The sequence below is a fragment of the Taudactylus pleione genome, unplaced genomic scaffold (assembly GCF_031769625.1).
Source record: "Taudactylus pleione unplaced genomic scaffold, aTauple2 ptg000842l, whole genome shotgun sequence".
Taxonomy (NCBI): Eukaryota; Metazoa; Chordata; class Amphibia; order Anura; family Myobatrachidae; genus Taudactylus; species Taudactylus pleione.
In genome coordinates, this window is record NW_028285244.1 from 3,949,588 (window position 1) to 3,970,774 (window position 21,187).

The 21,187-nt window shown below is 46.0% G+C and overlaps 1 protein-coding gene across 3 annotated transcripts in view; it reads right to left on the reverse strand.

Annotated features, from left to right (window-relative positions):
* Window positions 1-20,765, reverse strand: part of IFT88 (intraflagellar transport 88) — an 88,326-nt gene extending 67,561 nt beyond the window's left edge. The window contains exons 1-9 of one of the 3 annotated variants that reach the window (XM_088458591.1): window positions 20,544-20,765; window positions 19,532-19,643; window positions 19,247-19,309; window positions 17,360-17,416; window positions 11,978-12,031; window positions 5,385-5,448; window positions 5,229-5,298; window positions 3,887-3,977; window positions 3,689-3,793 (exon numbers count right to left, since the gene is read on the reverse strand). In XM_088458591.1, the coding sequence (XP_088314717.1) occupies window positions 3,689-3,793; window positions 3,887-3,977; window positions 5,229-5,298; window positions 5,385-5,448; window positions 11,978-12,031; window positions 17,360-17,416; window positions 19,247-19,309; window positions 19,532-19,643; window positions 20,544-20,647 (720 nt within the window). In that variant the 5' untranslated portion in view covers window positions 20,648-20,765. The other 2 variants (XM_088458592.1, XM_088458593.1) reach the window with 2 other exon arrangements.
* Window positions 20,766-21,187: the final 422 nt, after the last annotated feature.

The following is a 21,187-nucleotide window of genomic DNA, read 5'->3' on the forward strand; positions in this document are numbered from 1 at the left end:
GCATCAGCAACAAACTTCTCTATTGTGTTGTCTTTTTCTGGGGGGTATAAATATGTGTGCTCCAACACTGGGTTTTAGTTTTTCTGCTGAATGCTGATTGACGAGGGGTTTCTTGCTGATGCCTACATCTGGACCAGAAGCGCTGCGTATGTATACTGTACTTGGGTCTGTATAATTCCTTTGCACTGAATTGTGTTTGGATCATTAGCGTGTAACTGCTGTACTTTTACTTAAATAATACTTTGTGCTTTGGAACCACAGATTCTAAGTCTGAAGTCTTTATTTACTGTATGATTGCGTACGCAAATTAGCATCATCCTTAGAGGTTTTTAGGACGGATATTAGAAGGTATAGGCAGGGGTATATAGAGGTTCTAATTCAGTATCGTTAGTGAATAGGATAGGCTACATAGCAGTCTGTACACAGGGCACACAGTGACATTGGTGTGAGTGGTGGGTGAATAGGATAGGTTACATAGCAGTCTGTGCACAGGGCACACAGTGACATTGGTGTGAGTGGTGGGTGAATAGGATAGCCTACATAGCAGTCTGTACACAGGGCACACAGTGACATTGATGTGAGTGGTGGGTGAATAGGATAGGTTACATAGTCTGTGCACAGGGCACACAGTGACATTGGTGTGAGTGGTGGGTGAATAGGATAAGCTACATAGCAGTCTGTACACAGGGCACACAGTGACATTGATGTGAGTGGTGGGTGAATAGGATAGCCTACATAGCAGTCTGTGCACAGGGCACACAGTGACATTGGTGTGAGTGGTGGGTGAATAGGATAGGCTACATAGCAGTCTGTACACAGGGCACACAGTGACATTGATGTGAGTGGTGGGTGAATAGGATAGGCTACATAGCAGTCTGTGCACAGGGCACACAGTGACATTGGTGTGAGTGGTGGGGGAATAGGATAGGTTACATTGCAGTCTGTGCACAGGGCACACAGTGACATTGGTGTGAGTGGTGGGTGAATAGGATAGCCTACATAGCAGTCTGTGCACAGGGGACACAGTGACATTAGTGTGAGTGGTGGGTGAAGGCGCTGCAGCAACCAGTCTGTACAGCGCTGCTGGTCACATGGGCCACTCCCGCAACATGGCCCCTATGCAAAGCAATACAACTAGAACATCTCAAATAAAAACAAGTGTTGTCCACATTAACAACCTTACCCTTCCCAAACATACTATTGTGGTAAATTTTATAAGAAGTGTTCAGTACTTTATTAGATCACAGCAGTTATACCACATTCACATAACTAGTTGTGTCCTGGATGTGTTTGGCGAATCAGACAAGGCCAGTGGCAGTCATCATCATCAGCTCCTAACTTGCACCAAGGGGGTTGAGTACCTGCAAGTCTTGTCCCTCCAAACAGGCACCATGATTAGGTGGGCATGCTGGGATACATTTTCCATCAACACGCCCTTACTGTACTGTGTCTGCTTCTATATGCCCCCCACCAAAACCCGCCTTGGCATAGGGAGCCGTAAGTGCAAAATGCATCAAAGTAGCCAGGACAAAAGATTAGCACTGCGAACAGACGGGCAGCTCAAGTTACAGGTTAAGAAAATCCACAAGTTGCGGTAACATCCAACTGTAAATGAGATCCTGGGTCTAATGTCATTAACAGATACAAAACAATATAGAATACAATCCCTCTCAACTGTTACTGAAGATGGGAAATGTACAATGTTTAGATATTACTATCTTCCCAGAATTACAGCTAAGAAGCAATGGCACTCTCATAACCTCCCGATATACAGTCAGGTCCATAAATATTGGGACATTGACAGAATTTTCAGATTTTGGCCTCTGTTCACCACCACAATGACTTTGAAATGAAACAAACAAGATGAGCTTTAACTGCAGACTTTCAGATTTAATTTGAGGGTAATTACATCCAAATCAGGTGAATGGTGTAGGAATTACAACGGTTTCTATATGTGCCTCACACTTTTTAAGGGGTCAAAAGTAATGGGACAAACTAAACAATCCTAAATCTAACTTTCACTTTTTAATACTTTGTTGCAAATCCTTTGCAGGCAATTACAGCCTGAAGTCTGGAACGCATAGACATCACCAGACGCTGGATTTCATCCCTGGTGATGCTCTGCCAGGCCTCTACTGCAAATGTCTTCAGTTCCTGCTTGTTCTTGGGGCATTTTCCCTTCAGTTTTGTCTTCATCAAGTGAAATGCATGCTCAATCGGATTCAGGTCAGGGGATTGACTTGGCCATTGCATAACATTCCACTTTTTAGCCTTAAAAAACTCATTATGCAGTATGCTTCGGGTCATTGTCCATCTGCACTGTGAAGCGCCGTCCAATGAGTTCTGAAGCATTTGACTGAATATGAGCATATAATATTGCCCGAAACACTTCAGAATTAATTCTGCTGCTTTTGTCAGCAGTCACATCATCAATAAATACAAGGGAACCAGTTCCATTGGCAGCCATACATGCCCACGCCATGACACTACCACCACCATGCTTCACTGATGAGGTGGTATGTTTTGGATCATGAGCAGTTCCTTTCCTTCTCTTCTCTTCCCATCACTCTGGTACAAGTTGATCTTTGTCTCATCTGTCCATAGGATGTTGTTCCAGAACTGTAATGGCTTTTTTAGATGTTGTTTGGCAAACTCTAATCTGGTCTTCCTGTTTTTGTGGCTCACCAATGGTTTGCATCTTATGGTGAACCCTCTATATTCACTCTTGTGAAGTCTTCTCTTGATTGTTGACTTTGACACAATACACCTACCTCCTGGAGAGTGTTCTTGATTTGGCCAACTGTTGTGAAGGGGTTTTTCTTCACCAGGGAAATAATTATTTTGTCATCCACCACAGTTGTTTTCCGTGGTCTTCCGGGTCATTTGGTGTTGCTGAGCTCTCCGATGCGTTCCAAACAGTTGATTTGGCCACACCTAATGTTTTTGCTAGCTCTCTGATGGGTTTGTTTTGATTTTTCAGCCTAATGATGGCTTGCTTCACTGATAGTGACAGTTCTTTGGATCTCATATTGAGAGTTGATAGCAACTGATTCCAAATGCAAATGTCACAGCTAGAATCAACTCCAGACCTTTTACCTGCTTAATTGATAATGAAATAACGAGGGAATAGCTCACACCTGTCCATGAAATAGCTTTTGAGTTGATAGTCCCATTACTTTGGTCCCTTAAAAAGTGGGAGGCACATATAGAACCGTTGTAATTCCTACACCGTTCACCTGATTTGGATGTAATTACCCTCAAATTAAATCTGAAAGTCTGCAGTTAAATCACATCTTGTTTGTTTCATTTCAAAACCATTGTGGTGGTGAATAGAGGCCAAAATCTGAAAATTCTGTCAATGTCCCAATATTTATGGACCTGACTGTATGTGACACAGAACATGACCCTTTAGCCTGAACTCCACTTTACTAATCCAGAAAGAACGCATATATAGTGGACAGTCATATATAGTGTATAAAACCTAGGGGGTCCATTTACTAAGCAGTGTTAGGAGACAGAGTGAAAAGTGATAAGGTGCCAGCCAATCAGCTCCCAACTGTCAAATTTCATACACAGCCTGTGAGATGACAGTTGGGAGCTGATTGGCTGGCACCTTATCACTTTTCACTCTGTCTCCTAACACTGCTCAGTAAATAGACCCCTTATGAGACAATATAACTGTACCAACCGAATATGTGAGGTCCAAATTAATATTCTCCGTGGATAGGACTTGTTCTCGCTGTCTCACCAAGACTCTCTCCTTCCTCCCAGCTTCCTTTGCTTTATCCAGGGCCTAAGACACAGATGATATCCGATATAGGAGTAGAATGTACATAGACACTTAAAACAAACGGTTTATAACCCCAATACAAAACGTGACACTCACCAGCTTTAAATCTCCGCTACTGTTGGCAATACAGCTTTCTTCTATTAATTCATTAACTTTTTTCTCTAATTGTCTGATCTTTTCGTCAGGCCTAGAATACATTACATTGCCATGGGTGACATTTCTGAAGTGATCAGTAAAATGTAGGTCATGTTGAGATCTCTTAAGCTGGGTAGACACTAGATGATATGTCGCTCTGATCCGCGGGATCAGACGACCTATCGGGTACATCGTCTAGTAGTGTGTGCTCCTCTGCGGGTCGTTAGCGACATCCCCCGTCGGCCCTACTGCAGGGATGTCGGCAACGATGCAACCCTCCCCCCGTCGGACCTGGCATCGACAAGTGTGTATGCACTTGCCGCATGCCGGGGCCAGTCGCCCGTGATGTCGGACTGGATACACAACGTCTGAAGTGTACCCAGCCTTAAAGGGGAAAAGCATTCACAGATATTCCCATCCCTCTGCAGTGAGCACACAGTGTGAGTGACTCAGGGCTGCTTCTGGCCTAATGCAATAATGGTAAAGCGCCAGTGGAGACATCGCCATCATTTACTAGATAGGGTAAGTGAGCTTCCCCTTTAAGTAGCAAAGAAGTCATGTGCATATTTAAACAAGTGTGGATGTTACCCCACCCAAGTGATGAATGCACAGGTAAGGAGCTATTATAGATGACCCAGGATAGATCACTGGATCTAGTACACAAATGACAAGGTATATTCCTGGAGGGCTCAAATGCTTTAGAAAGCCTGACAGTACATTGGAAAGGAACTATTGCCTGTGCATTGCATGAAGTGAAATGAATGCATACATGCGGCCGTATTCACAGTTACATGCATTTATACAGCTGCACCACTCACACCCATCCACCATCCAGCGCAGACTTGCGCCAGCCTGTACTTTACATAGGATGGATATCTGCATACGCACAACTCTGCATGGCACGTAATTCCGACAACGTGCCCACATCACCCCTCACTTTAAAACCCCAGTTACGCCCATTCAGCAGCAAGCGAGATGCAAGCGCCTCCGGTTCTCCTGTAAATGCCTGTGCTCGGATCTGGAATATATGCAATTGCTAAGATCCGTCCACAAAATGGCATTGCATACAACTATGATCGGGTACATGTCACATTGGTGTCTTTTTCCATGAGAAGATGTATGAATGGAGGCTATCATTAGAGCTGAAGGATTACTTAGAAGGAAGAAGGTGGGTAACGTTGCCAATACCTGATGTCTTGCTTGCTTACCAATACTGGATGCTGTAGCCAGATAGTGAGATGGTCACCCCAACATATGTACCTGGAGCTTTATATTAATGGTATGAAAACAAACACAGACTTACGTATCTTCATTCTTAGTTTCCAGAGGAGGTGCAGGACCTCGGGACTGACCCAGGGGATCAAAACCGGAACCTGTATAGGAAGGCAGAGTCCTATATAAAAGAAACAAGTTTTCTGAGTAGAAAAATCAAATCATACACATCATAATGAGACCATACCTCGGAAAGCTGTCTTAGTGAACCCAGCCGCCCGAACAGCGGTCATTGGACGAGCTACTCCATCCTGCAAATGACATGAATACAAACGTGAAATGAAGCACGGACGGTGTCTGCTTTCCCCTACTTAACAACTAATTCTCTGAATCCCTTTCCTATGTAGCCTTTGTATAAATCTGGGCATAATAATGTAATTTTGCTTTATTTACACATGAATACCCTGTCTAAATCTACTTCTTACCAGTGTATTATTTCCTACTCATCATTTGACTTTTATTCCTCCAACACAATTTACCTAGTCTCTTCCACTACCTCACCGCCATATCACACTTCCTAATTGTCTGCCTCCCCTCTAATTAGCTGCATCCTCTGCTGTGCTTTCCTGCCCACCTCCTACTTGCTCTCTTGTCATCCTTCACTCTCCCTCCACCCTGAGTCAGCCACCATGCCTCCTCACCCCTGCCCCATACCAACCATATCCACCGGCTTACACCTTCCCCTTAGATCTAGCCCACACACCCTCACCCACAACCCAGACAATCTCATCCACATATCCCCCATCCCCTCCCTCCCATTCTCCTGTGCTCTCTGGAATACCAGATCTGTCTGCAATAAACTGCCCGCTATCCACGACTTCTTTATTTCCCACTCTTCAAATATTCTCGCCTTCACCGAAACCTGGCTCTCCTCCTATGACACTGCCTCCCCCGCTGCGCTCTCCTGTGGGGGCCTCGCCTTCACCAACTCTGTCAGACCTGACAACCGCCAAGGCAGCGGAGTGGGCATCCTCTTATCCCCCAACTGCACCTTTCACATTATCCCACCTGGGCCCTCCCTTTCTTTCTCCACCTTTGAGGTACACTCTATCCGACTCTTCTACCCCATTCATCTCCGTGTTGCAGTCATCTACGTCCCCCAAGCTCCCCCACCCAATTCCTTGACAACTTTGCTGCCTGGCTTCCCCACTGCCTCTCTGCTGACCTTCCCTCTATAATCCTTGGTGACTTTAACATCCCTATTGACATCACTAATCTTGCATCCAACAATCTTCTTGCCCTCTCCTCCTCCTTTGGACTTTCTCAATGGACCTCCACCGCTACCCACTGTCTCGACCACTCCCTTGACCTTGTCTTCACCCATCTGTGTGCTCTCTCTGACTTCTCCAACTCTCCCTTCCCCCTCTCTGACCACAATCTGCTTTCCATCGCTCTCTCAACTCCTACACTCCTCCCATCACCCAAAGCCACCATCACCAGACGCAATCTACTAGAGACTCTTGACCCTGCTGTCCTGTCCTCATCACTTGATACTCTCCTCTATCAACCATGGCCTGCCCTAACCAGGCAGCCTCCTTCTACAACATCACCCTCACTTCTGCACTTGACTCTGTTGCCCCCACCTCTTCTGTCCCCCTCCATCAGTCCAAACCCCAACCCTGGCACTCCAAACTGACCCGGTTTCTCCAAAAGTGCTCGCGCACAGCCCGAGCGCTTCTGGAGGAAATCTCGCTCTCTGGCAGACTTCCTTCACTTCAAGTTTGTCCTCTCTTCACACAGCTCAGCCCTCTCCCTCGCCAAGCAATCCTTCTTCCAGTCGCTCATCACCTCTCAGTCCTCAAATCCCCGCTGCCTTTTTGGTACTTTCAACACTCTCCTTCGTCCCCCCCTCCACCCCTCCCATCTTCCCTCACTGCATTTGACTTTGCCTCTTTCTTCTCTTCCAAAATTGAGGCAATTCGTCACAGCCTTCAATCTCTTTGCTGCAACCCTACCTCCCCCACCATCCGTACCTCCCGGCCACCCCACCTTGTGCTCCTTCAGCCCCACCACGGACGACGTGGTCCACTCCCTCATCTTGTCCTCTCCCCCTTCCACCTGCCCCCTTGACCCCCTCCCTTCTCGCCTTCTACGCTCCCTCTCCTCCACCGCCTGCTCCCACCTTGCTCACCTTTTCAACTTATCTCTCTCCACCGGCATCTTTCCCTCCTCATTCAACCATGCTCTTGTCACACCTATTCTTAAAAAACCCAACCTCGACCCGTCCTCACCCGCCAATTACCGCCCCATTTCTCTTCTCCCTTTTGCCTCCAAACTACTTGAGCGGCTTGTCTACAGCCGCATCACCAGCTATCTCTCTGACAACTCCATCCTTGATCCTCTTCAATCTGGCTTTCGCCCACTTCACTCCACTGAACCTGCCCTGGCCAAAGTCACCAATGACCTGCTTGCAGCCAAATCCAGGGGCCACTTCTCTCTGCTCATTCTCCTGGACCTCTCTGCAGCCTTCAACACCGTGGATCATACTCTCCTCCTCCGCACCCTTCAGACCTTTGGCATCTCTAACACCACCCATGCCCGGTTCACCTTTTACCTCACCAACCGCTCCTTCTGTGTCTGCCTCGGGCTCCACCTCCCCCCCCTTCCCTTTGGTGTCCCACAGGGTTCTGTCCTGGGCCCGCTGCTCTTCTCCCTGTACACCTCTACACTAGAAGAACTAATCAGCTCCTTCGGCCTCCAATACCACCTCTATGCCGATGACACGCAACTATACCTCTCCTCTCCTGAGCTCTCCCCTTCTGTCCTCTCTCAGGTATCCAGCCGCCTCTCTGCCATCTCTTCCTGGATGTCAGAGCGCTCTCTGAAGCTCAACATGGCCAAAACCGAACTCATCATCTTGCCCCTTAATAAAGTCTCAACTCCAACCAATCTCGCTATCACTGTGGACAACACCATCATCTCCCCTGTCCCCCAAATTCGCTGTTTGGGTGTCACCCTTGACTCCACATTCTCCTTCACCCCCCGCATTCAATCTCTGGCACAATCCTGTCGGTTGCAGCTATGCAACATCGCTCGCATTAGGCCAATCCTCTCCCAGAATGCTACCAAACTGATTATTCATTCATTAATCATTTCTCGGCTTGACTACTGCAACCTTCTCCTTACTGGCCTCCCACATTGCCATCTTGCCCCCCTCCAGTCTATTCTCAATTCTGCAACTAGACTTGTCTTCCTCTCCCGCCATTCCACTTCTGCTGCTCCCCTCTGCCAAAACCTTCACTGGCTCCCATTCCCCTACAGAATCCTCTTCAAACTCCTCACCTTCACATACAAGGCCCTCTCTAACTCTACTGCCCACTATGGAACTCATTCAGAGGCGGTCGTAAGATGCAAGAGGTCGCTCTGAATGAGGGCGGACACTTGCATCTTGTAGTACCGCCTCTTGGTCGATCGCTAAGCTGTGGGTTACCACCCTCATCTCTAGCGACCAACCAGGGTGATGGTCGCGATGGTCAAGCCCAACGCAACCATCGGGGCTTGCGACGAGACCCTAAGGTTGGGTCTCGGCACTCGCAAACCCCCAGGGAGCTTCCTGCTCTGATTGAGCAGGAAGCTCACCACTGACATCACTGCTGATGTCAGTGGGGCCGCCCCCAAACGGCAAGCGTTCCGTCGGGAACGCCTCCGTTTTGCCGGCCACGCCCCCTGCCCGCCTCCCAAATGGTGAGTGACAGCTCGTCCCCTTTGGTGCGAGACCCCTAGCGACGGAGCGCCTGTCGCTAGCCGGGTCTCGCACATGCGCATGTCGAAGCCGGCTCAGACGTGCGCATGCCCAGTGGGGGAACATCGACCCGGTTGCGAGCGCTCAGCGCTTGCGACTGGGTCTGAATGACCCCCTATATCTCCAACCTCATCTCCTTACATACTCACTCCCGCTCACTCCGGTCTGCCAATGACTGTTACCTCATCTCATGCTCGTGTCCAAGATTTTGCCCGTGCAGCCCCCCTCCACTGGAATGAGCTTCCTCGCTCGATCAGGCTCTCCCCGACCTTGCAGAGTTTCAAAAGTGCACTAAAAACCCACCTGTTCACCAAAGCATACCCTTCCACCACATAACCATTTTACCAGGTCTCTGTCCCTTCCACCTCAGCCATCTCTACCTTGCTTACTTCCTGCAATCAGGTCCCCTTCTACACACTCATGCCTCATGTCATCTGTCTGTCTCCCCCCTCCCCTAGATTGTAAGCTCCTAGGGGCAGGGTCCTCCTCCCCACTGTCTCACAGCCTTCTTCTCTAGCACTTCTATGACAGCCTTCACCTTCAGAGCTGTACTGTGTATGGAGAATTGTGTTGCTAATTGTTACTTGTGTTCTGTTTATATTTTGGTTACTGTATTGTAATGTAATGTTCTGTGTACCCTTTACTGTATGTACGGTGCTGCGGACCACTTGTGGTGCCCTATAAATAAAATGTAATAATAATAATAATACGTCTTGTAAATGGAGGGCAGAGAAGAGTATTACGGTGTCACAGCCGCTGGCTGGGGAATTTTTATTTATGGCCAGTTCATTACTAGACAAACAAACATATACTTATGTGAATAAATGTATTTGGTGCATATTTGAAGTCCTGGATTCAGTTTTACACTGTTAACCAATAGAAAGGGGGTATTCATAAACGGTATTGATAATCCCTCTTTATAACGGTTTGCCCCACTTTAATTTTGCAAATTAATTTTTTTTCCTCTCTCTACAGCGCCACCTCTTGGAAACTAATGTTATTTCAGGTTTGTGTTGAAAGGCAATTATTTATTATTAGCCTTTACTTATATGGCGCCACAAGTGTTCCGCAGCGTCTTACAGAGTACATAAACTAATAAGTGAACATGGAATGAGTAGCTTACAGTACATTACAGTGCAGGACAAGGACATGCTTTATATACATTGCTGCAATAGCGATTAAAAACACTCACAATAAGCAGCAGGGAGTTAGCAGTCAAGTGTTAGGTGCCCTTATGGGGAGTAAGGACAAGGACATGGTTTATAAACATTGCTGCATAACACTGAAATAAGCAGCAGGGCATCAGCAACCAAGTGTTAGCTGCAGTTTGGGGAGTTAGGAGTAAATTATACTATTAAGTAAGGGAAGGAGAAGCACATGAGGGAAGAGCTTACATTCTAAAGGGGAGGGCAGACAGACAGGTGTGACACAGAAGGGGAAGATAGGGAGGAAGGAGCATGAAGTGGGTTAGGATGAGAGCTGGAAGGCCTTGATGAAGTAGTGGGTCTTGAGAGCCCGTTTGAAGATTTGTAGAGAGTTGGAGAGTCCGATAGGGAGAGGGAGAGCGTTCCAAAGGTCAGGAGCAAAAATCTTGGAGGCAGGAGTGGGAGGAAGTTGGCAAGAGAGGCGGCGTGCATTGAGCAAAGTGGACGGGCGGGAGTGTGAAGGGAGATGAGATCAGAGATTAAGTGGGAGAGGATTGGGTGAGGGCTTTGCATGCGAGGGAGAAGGTTACAATAGTCCAATCTGGAGATGACCAGTGAGTGGATGAGGGTTTTAGTAGCATCCTGGGTGAGGAAGGGTCTAATCCTGGAAATGTTTTTGAGATGGAAACTGCAATTGATCCATCATTACATGCATTAGATTTTGTTCCTAAATGTTATGGTTTCAAAGTCGGACAGTCCCAGCAGGGGACCAGGGAAATCCACGGTGGGCGAAACTCTCTAAAAGTCTCACCCCCTACCAAAGGGGGGCAGGGTTCCATCCTGGAAGGCACAGAAGCAGTCACATAGTACACAGTGCAAAGTTGGTTGTGATCTGTTCCTATGTAGCTACATGTGGGCTGCTGTTAATGTTCCCTGGTCCAGTGTAGCTGACAGCACTTGAAGGAAATCAGGCAAGGGAATTGTGAGGACTAATCTGGTAAGCAGTGCGGCGTGTCTCAGCAAAGCTGCTGGGCAGGGGGGGGGCATGCCTCCGCAAAGCTGCTGGGCAGGGGGGGGGCGGGCTTCTGCAAAGCTGCTGGGCAAGGGGGGGAGGGCGTGCCTCCGCAAAGCTAATGGGCAAGGGGGGGGGGGATGTGTCTCGGCAAAGCTGCTGGGCAAGGGGGGGGGGGGACGTGTCTCCGCAAAGCTGCTGGGCAAGGGTGGGGGGGGGGGGACGTGTCTCTGCAAAGCTGCTGGACAAGGGGGGGGGGGGACGTGTCTCTGCAAAGCTGCTGGACAAGGGGGGGGGGGACGTGTCTCTGCAAAGCTGCTGGACAAGGGGGGGGGGGGGACGTGTCTCTGCAAGGCTGCTGCATTTGAGGGAGAAGGCAACAAAACCCATCGAGCAGAGGAACATGTGATGGAAAATATGGTGGGTAGCATGTAAGGCTGTGGTTCCCAAACTCGTTCCTCAAGGCACCCTAACAGTCCAGGTTTTAAGGATATCTATGCTTGAGTAAAGGTGACTTAAGTAGTGCCTCATTAATTTTAATTTAACCATCTGTGCTCATCCATGGATATCCTTAAATCCTAGACCATTAGGGTTCCTTGAGGACAGAGTTTAGTAAACCACTGATGTAAGTGAAAAGTCAGCAAAGGGGCATGTGAGTAAAGCAGAGGCGCATGTGAGGGCAAAGCCTACAGGCATGTGAGGGCAAAGATAGAAAAGAATGTAATGCTTTTATTATTATTTTTTTTTCCCAATTTAAAAAAAGCTCAATCAAAGCTTCCGAATTGCTCATCTCGATGCATGGAACAGACAGCACACAATGTGGCACCAGTCTGATGTATATATCTGGGTGTCACCTGTAATTATGGGATTGTATACAATACCTGTATGGCTCCTGTCATAGGTCTCCCCATGGAGGAAGAAAGGTTGACCCTGGGCTGTAACAAAACATACAAAGCAAAGTCAGATACTTGAACAGTGCAAAACAGACTTGGGCTAAATGTGTTTGTGTGAAGGTCAGACGTAAAATGTACATGAGAACAACACTCCACATTGATTATTAAACCCATAAGTTATGGAACGGACATTAATACCAGTTGACATTTACAGTGGACAGGGAAATACGGACTCATGACGAAGGGGTCATGTTTCTTAACATGACAAACGATTCCAACCTCCACAAATACACTTCATATGACTACAAAGTCACTACAAAGAGAGATTCACTGAATATAATTTTTCCCATGTTTATATATATTCAAACACAATTTGCTCACTAGTTAGTTTACGTTTATCTTTGTATTTACCTAAAATTAAACAAAATAAATGAAGCATGAGATTTAGGAAGAATACCAGCTACACATAAGAATATGGTGTAACACCACACCCCCCTTTTCCCCAAATTGCTGACCTGCAGTTAGATAATGCCCACATTCCCTGGCTACAGGTGACATGTGACTTCGTGTTGAAACCAGTGATTGGATGGTGCAGCAGCCGTCCAAACAGCGCAGTGAGGTACAAAACTCTCCTGCCTCTTGGAACGTGATAAACTGACTATTACTGCTTTGCGCAGGGGAGGAGAATATAGCAAACTGCTGGGTCTTAGGGCCTGATTCAGAGCCGGACGCTATTTGCGGTCGTTCGTTCTGAAAAAAGGGGTGGCTATTCAAATGAACCGTTCGCTCTTTGCGGTCTGTTCACACCTCTATGTCTGAACGAGTGAACAAAACTTGCAGTCGTTTTTTTGGAAACTACGCCCCCTGGCCGCTCGCATCCTACGTCATGTCCGCTATTTATTAGATTAATCGAGTACATCGACCAGCGTATGAACTGCTCGCTATTCTTGTGGTTGGTTTTTCCTACCGCAATCTTGCGAGCAGTTCTGACTATAAAATAACCCAGTGACGTGGTCAATGACGCTGCTGTATTAATTATGCACACCCATAAAACGCCCATTTTGAACTTTAAGCACGCCTGCGTCTCCACTCCCCGTTTTCAAGCACCTTCCCCTGTTACCACCCACATACGCCTCCTCCTGTCACTCAAATTAGCAGGCATTTGCTATTTAGCGAACAAACGATTTTTTGGCCGCACTGACTGGTTCGCGCATGCGTATTACGATCCGTATGCATGCGCAGTTGGGCAAACATCGCTCGGAACGAACGAGCGGCCGCTTACGAGCGGCTCTGAATCAGGCCCGTAGTCGCTGGTCCTCTCAAGTGCAAATAGTGTAATTTAATATTAGCGGGTTAGAATATCTGGCTGATATGTAACTGTGGGCTTGATTCACTACGGATCGCAACTGCGGAAGCAATAGCAATTACGCACGCAGTTCAACTGCGATAGTATGCTAATCCGTTGTGATCGCAATGACGTCGCAGCACTACATAGGGACGCCCACCAAACCTTACACACATCCGTAATGTTTAGCAAGACTGCAAAACCATCGGTACAATCCAGTACCATCGCAGTCTCATACACACTTGCACAAGCTCTGACCTTACTCAGAAATTGCTCACTGCATTGCACGCTATGAGATCGCAGGCCATCGCAGTGGTTAATTTATGCAATGGCACACCTGCGTTTCACCGACCACCCCCCTCCCCGCATCACCTCTCACAATTGGCACTTCCTGTCAATCATTCTGCAATGGGTCTACGTGGTCACTGCTGTGACTGGTTCGCGCTCTACGATGCATATGCAGAACGCAACAATTGGCCGATTGCGTGCACAATTGCTGTTGCGATGGGTAGTGAATCAAGCCATGTGATGGATCTCTTAGGTCCTCGCAGCAACTGAGAGTCTGGGATCCCAAAAGGCTACACTCTGCCCAGAATAATACAAAATGAAGATCGCACCAAGGAAAATTATATCGATAATACAATCATGCAAAGAAACCCATATAAATATTAAAGGATAAAGCTCAGTTGTATATTAATAATGTTATGGGGTGCTATTCCCAGACCCGAAATATAGATTAATCAAGAAGCCAAGAAGAAGGGGTCCTTACAAAGGAATGCATCTATAGTTGCATGACCATAATGATAATAGTAAAACTTAACCTTTAATAATAAAATTAATAAACATATAATTACAAACAAATCCAGCAAATTAAAATGGGTATAGATAAGTAAAGAAAATAATGTATAATGTATAGGATGGACAAAACCACTGCCTATATGGTTGCGGGATCCCTGCTATCCCTGCTATTTTCTAAGTATTAAGAAATTGACATCAGAACGTTGTCATTATATTTACTACAGCAGTGAATTCCTCTGATTTACACGCATACTGCTGATAGAGCATGACAGTATTTTATTACAATTTGTGAAGCATCTATTACTAGCAGAATATCATAGCAGCCTCCGCAGTTTATAAATAGTTAAGGTATAGTGTTCTCTATATAGGCAGTGGTTTTGTCCATCCATCCTATACATTATAACTGTTTATTCATATTAAACGATCCATCAACTTAGATGATAAATTGAGTTCCCTCATCTATTAATTTATTTTGTATGAGAGAGTTTAGATTATTAATAATACAGTTTTTGACCACTTTATTGAATATATTCAGCACTGTGAATCTATCACATGTAGCAGAATGAATGTATCAATTATATAGTTCTGTATAAATAGATATATTGTGTCAGTGGGGTGTGAATTTGAAGTATGAGACATTGTTTCTCTTTATATCTTGCCACGATTCCCTGGTAGACTGACACATTCTTCAATACAGAACCTGATATATTTGTACTGCACTATATCTTTTCCACAACAGCAGCTAACTATTGGGACATAGTGATAATTACAGCACATATTTTAATACTTGTTTTCCTACTTGATTATTTTCTTTACTTATCTATACCCATTTTAATTCGCTGGATTTGTTTGTAATTATATGTTTATTAATTTTATTATTAAAGGTTAAGTTTTACTATTATCATTATGGTCATGCAACTATAGATGCATTCCTTTGTAAGGACCCCTTCTTCTTGGCTTCTTGATTTCTCTGCCCATAATATTTGATTTTTTAACCAACCACTTGCAGAGTTCTTCATTGACTGTTATGATACTGTAAAGTTAGAGGAAAAACATGATGTGTGACCACCGGTATAGAGACGCCTTGACGCAACCTGGATGGCTTAAACATATCTTTACAAATAAATGCAACAAAGATCTCATCGTTTGCGTATGCGCAGTACAGGGAAAATGGTCGCGGCTGCCATTTTCCCGGTGACCTGTACATACACTATAGACTCTGGGCACACTCTAGTGCCCAGAGTCTATAACTCAGGCGCTGGCCGTGCACAGCTCAGTGAGCTGCCGGCCACCGGGCGGAGAGGAGGGGGCCTGTGTCGGAGACTGCATACGGGCCCTCTCTCTAGAAACGCCCCTGGTGCTGGGGGAGAATTTTTTTCTTTTTTTCTAGTCTAAATTGAACCCCTCCCTTGAAAGCACCTGTGAAAGACCATTAAGTTGATCTCAGCAGCCACTATTTTATATTACTGTTCTGAGAGGCATGGATGAGACCAGCATTGGGAGGATGTGCTGGTTCCTGTAGTGCTATTTGCAGGATTCTGAGATACCTCCAGGTGAGTTGGCTCTCAACTTAGATATATTAATGTATGTGCTATTATCATGTGGCATAACACTACGCAATTATATGACCCAAAGTGGGTGCTATTATCATGAGGAGTTAGGGACACCAGTACAGAGACGCCTTGATGCAGCCCGGATGGTATAAACAGATCATTGCAAATATATGCAACCAAAATTTCTGAATTTCTATTATCATGTAGTAGTCATATCTTATTGCTGGCCTTTTGCAGTGTGCTGGGGAACATTTGTTTTCTTTTTTTCTAGTCTAGATTAAACAACTCCCTTTTCATGCACCTGTGAAAGACCATTAAGTTGATCTGAGAAGCCACTATTTTATATTAATGATGTGTGGCCTGTACATGTGTACATCTATACATGAGCCTGTGCATCTCACATTTTCCTGTGCACCACTATGGGGTTGATAGGCAAAACGCATGATATTCGAGTGACACTGCGCTACCATTACCAACATTCACAAGCCATGTCAACGGCACATAACATGCATTGCTCTAACACCATGTACAATCCATTTGTCATATGTGGTTTTATTTAAGCAAAAGATAATGATTGTAAATCAAATCATTTTACTCTAGTGCACAATACACCAATTTAGCTGCAAACTGCAATATGTATCAATCATTCATATAGAAATTGATTGTGTTTTCAAGCTAATGTTACCAGTAGGTAATAAAATAGTTACTAAACGGATCATTTTGGTAAAGGATAAAACAAACACAAATTCCATGTTATTTCATATCTTTTCTAAATAGGAGAACTCTGGGGTCCTGTATAAGGGTATGCAATCGGGAAGCCGACTGCCTAAATACCGGCAGCCGGCTTCCCGACTGTCATATCCCGGCAAGGGTGAAATGCCGGGCATCTAGATGTAGACGCCCGGCATTTCCCCGACGCCGGGAGACCGGCGCCCGGCATCCCGATCGTAGTGATGCCGGGCGCCGCGAGCGGACAGCCGCGGGGGGGTAGGTTTAGGGCTCCCGGGGTGGACTTAGGGTTAGGCACCCCCCTCGGGAGAGTTTAGGGTTAGGCTAGGGGGAGGGAGGGTTAGGGTTAGGCACCCCGGGGGGGGGGGGGGGAGGGGACGGGACTTAGGGTTAGGCACCCCCCCCCAGGGGACTTAGGTTTAGGCAGCGGGGAGGGGGTGGTTAGGGTTAGGCACCCCTAAGGAGGGTTAGGGTTAGGTTAGACAATACTTACCTATCCACGATCGGGATTTCCAGTGCTGTCGGGCTTCCGCTGCCGGGATCTCTGCTGATGTCGGGCTGCCGCTGCCGGGAATTGAACCGGCGGTATTTCATACCAATTCCTGTATAAGGCACCCCAACAGTTATAAAGCACTAACCCCCACCAGCCCAGCCTCAGATCTTCTCCCTATATGGACAAAAGTGGAAAATGGAGGAGCAAACAGCACCGTACTAGTTTCTAACTGGCTATGTGGATTGTCAGGTCTGACCAATCAGTGCTCTAGTTAGAAGTAACACAGTGCGCCTGCATTGTCAGTGTGAGGGTGGGATCTGGTGCAGCAGGGAGGTCCAGCCATAGTACCTTCACAATTTTGCTAGTGAGGGGAGTGGGCTGGAAAGTAAAATATAACTTGTGACCGGATATATCTTTTAAACGTCTACTTTCAAATTGAAAGATACACTTACACCAAATCCAGTTCCAAGTGGGCGTAGAGCGCCAGTTCCGGGGATTTTTGCTGTAAACTTAAAAGCAGACAAATTAGTCTCATAATAATAAATGCAGAAATGTAGTTCAGTGGATAAATGCGCTCCTTGTAAAACATTGGCACAGAAGGTTGAAACACGTACATTTATTCCGCAGTTTTTCTGTGCACAGTTTAGGCTTGTCCTTTTAATTTAAACGTGAGGAAAGATCAGCAACGCAGAACAAACAAATAATGCAGGAAAAGGAAAAAAGAAGAAAAAAACTATTTAGCAAAACGAAAAACACAAAAAAACAAAACACTTCGGTGTCCAAACTCAGAGTTGTTGGTGTTTCAATTTGTATTTCCTAGCGAGATCCTTTACTTTAAATGCAGTACGAAAATATACACAGCACTCTACAAGGTATGAAGAAAAGGATGTGATTCTGCATTGGAAAAGTTGGCACAAGGGGCTTAGGCGATGAGGGACTGAGCAGTAGCTATGCACAGTTGCTTCAGGAGACATACTAAGTGCGTGATATGCCTCACATACTGAAAGTCAATAAAGATAGAACAAGGGTCAGAGTAGGCAGATGGGGGGCCCATGACTAAGCATGCACAAGTGTCACTTACAGTAGCCCTGGGACTTTGTGATTTTTGCATACAATAAGCCATGAGTCCAGGGTGTGATGGGGGCAATAATGGGACATTGCCAGTGTTTCCATGCCATTGCCGCTCGCACCTAAAGGTGGGTACACACTGGAAAGATATATCTGCAAATCAAGTGGTCTGCAAATATATCTGCAGGTGATGGTCGTTTATACACAATGAACGACCATCATCTGTCACTTTTGCAGCTGGTCCACCCCCCTCCCCACAACCTCTGCTGTATGTGTACGGGCGGTCGGGAGACTGGCCGATGGACTGATATAACGGTCCATCGGCTGTGCAGCAGAGCCAATGAGATATGTCTGTGAACTACGTTGTTCACAGACATATCGCGGGTACACACTGGCCAACGGGCACCCAATATATTGGCCGATAAATTGATCGGCCAATATATCTGCCAGAGTGTACCCAGCATAACTGAACTGACCCATAAGAGTCAAACCCTTCATCAGTTTTGTCTCATTCACAACAAGAGTACTGTAGGATTATATTGTAGTTTCCAAAAGAGATATGACTGCTTTTGCAAAGCTAAATAAAGGGTTCTCTTGTAGCATTAATGTGCTGTAAGTGTTAAATAACTTGCGTTGTACAGTACAAAAGTGAGGTACTCCTGGGGAAATGGGTGGAAGAACTTACTTAATATGACCAGAACACATGTAGTGTAGTGCCACTGTCGTTTCTGCAATGCCAGTATAGTGGGTGAACTGCAGGATATATCTTATGCAGACAATATTATGAAATGTGCTGCCATCTTAAGAAGAGCTTACCATTGGCATCTGTGTCCGGCTATAAATCAAAACGTTCTGTGTGAATAGGATTATTCCATTTCACTGTCTGTTAGTCAAGGAACAATTTGAGTAATTAGAAATTTTTGGTACAGAAGGGTGTTGTTGGGTAGGTTGGTGTAAGTAGCATATTGTGAATACGAGAGGCATGTGCCAGCTGTGCCCACTGCTATACAGTATCACTTGAAAGTGATAATTTGCCTAAACAATTCTTGTCTAGAACAGAGTTCTGTCTATTTAGTTCCTTCGGGATAGCCATCTCACCATCCACGGTCAGGTCCTGGACCTGAGAGATTTGTATTGCAACTACCGCAAGCATTATCATCAGCATATCCCTGAGGCTAGGGTACCTGTGCATATTTCCGCAGCTTCCACAGGCATGCTCGTGCTGTGGCTATAATACTGCTTTATATTATAGAGTGATATAACATACATACCGGAGGCCGTCGTCCATGGCTTGTCTTAACAGCTTGCTGAAAAGCCACATCATTCTCTAAATCCTACAAATCACAACATAAATAGAAGACAAATAAATTGCTATTGTGTACAGACGAGAGTCACTTTACCCCTACTGGACTCTTAGAACAGCTTATTCCTGGAGTACAAGCTCCAAGCAATATAGGATGAGGTTGCCCCGTGTCTGGTCAGTGAGACACTACATATGGTGTGTTTGTCCAGCCAAAAGTTTATGAAACCAGACTTTTTGTACATTTTTAAATTACCTCCGTGTCATAGGTGGGATTATATTCATTGTAACCAGAATACAAGTCCTCTTCATCCTCCTCGGGTACCAGATGGACATGTTGCATCATGAAAGCAGCAGGAGATGTATAACTGTACAGTAGTGACAGGAACACAAGAACATCTACGTTACACACTGAAAATGTCCTCATATGTTGGCTAATGTCGCCTTCACTGATGTCACACACACACGTGTGTGTGTGTGTGTGTGTGATAGATATATATATATATATATATATATATATACACACACACACACACACACACACACACACTGCCATCCCTATTGCCGAGTCGGGGGTAATAAGAATTATTGTCAATGCACTGACTGTGATTCCAGCGTTATACCTGGCACCACAAGGAATATGATGAATACATGCATTATTACTCATAGTAGGCCCAAAAGAAATCTATCAAGACGTGCTACTTAAATAATTATCTGTAATACATTCTACTCATTTATAGCCTCATATCATACACATCATACAGCGTACAGGGTTAGGGGATCATTGGACATAATAAGGTCCCTCTCATCGTGTTGCCCTTGTGCTATGTATGGCATGGAAGCCACACACCAGGTAGACTGGGGAATCCACTCGACAATTTATTGGCAATTATTCATAATATATCGGAACCAGCGAATGCCAAGTCAACGGGTTGAGGGGTCTCACCCCTGCCCCCCTACATTTACCCCGGCTGTACTTGTCCCGACTCACCTCTCTCTGTCCCCCACGGGCAATGGGAGCCATAAATTTGGGGGATGAGGTATGCGCCGCTGCTCCCACTCCCCATGATGACGGTCTCAGGACGTGCCATAGATGATTATTATAGAAATGTATTGGCTGCAAACATGTAGGTTAGAGCTTTTAAATTAGTCTTAGGCAACATGTGACTTCCCAAGTGCTGCAGGACTACAAGTCCCAGCAAAGACATGCCAGCCCTGCTAGGAATGGGGAGCTCCACCACAGTTTGTTTCTGTAACCGTCCCCCTACCTCTGCGTGTGTCCGGGCTGCTGCAAGACCCGAGTCGGCTGTGGCCCGTAAGAAGTCGGTCTGTTGATGCCAACGAAAGAGACAAGGCAAATCCGTACCAGCATGCACCGCTCCGACGTCCTCTGATAGGGGGAGAGTTAATCACGTGACAGTCGATCCGGTGGGGCGCAAGCTCCACGCCGTTGCCAGGCGACCGAGAAGCGAACGGCCTCTGCCACTGTCAACCAATGGCAGTAGGCGGGGGCGGAGCTACAAGAAGCACATGGCAGATGTGACGTCACTCAGCCAGGAGAGAGAGTGAGTGTGAGAGTGAGAGTGTTTTGTACACACTGCGTGCACATTCATTTGCAACCAGGAAAGGCATGCGAGCAGGGGGACAGGTTGCAGCAGATCATGGCTGGGCCGTGCTCAGCTTCCTTGGGGGTAATGTGTAGTTATAGTTGTCAACTGTGTCTGATTTCCAGGGACAATTCCAGTTATTAAAGATCTGTCCCTGCATATGTCCCTATTTTTCTGTATTGATTAACAGCACAGACAATACAATGAATCCTACAGCTTTACCAACGAGGCTGAAGTTAACTTCTCATTCTCATGTGCTGCTTTGTTTGAATTTCAGATTTAGGTAATCAGCAATTAATATCTGA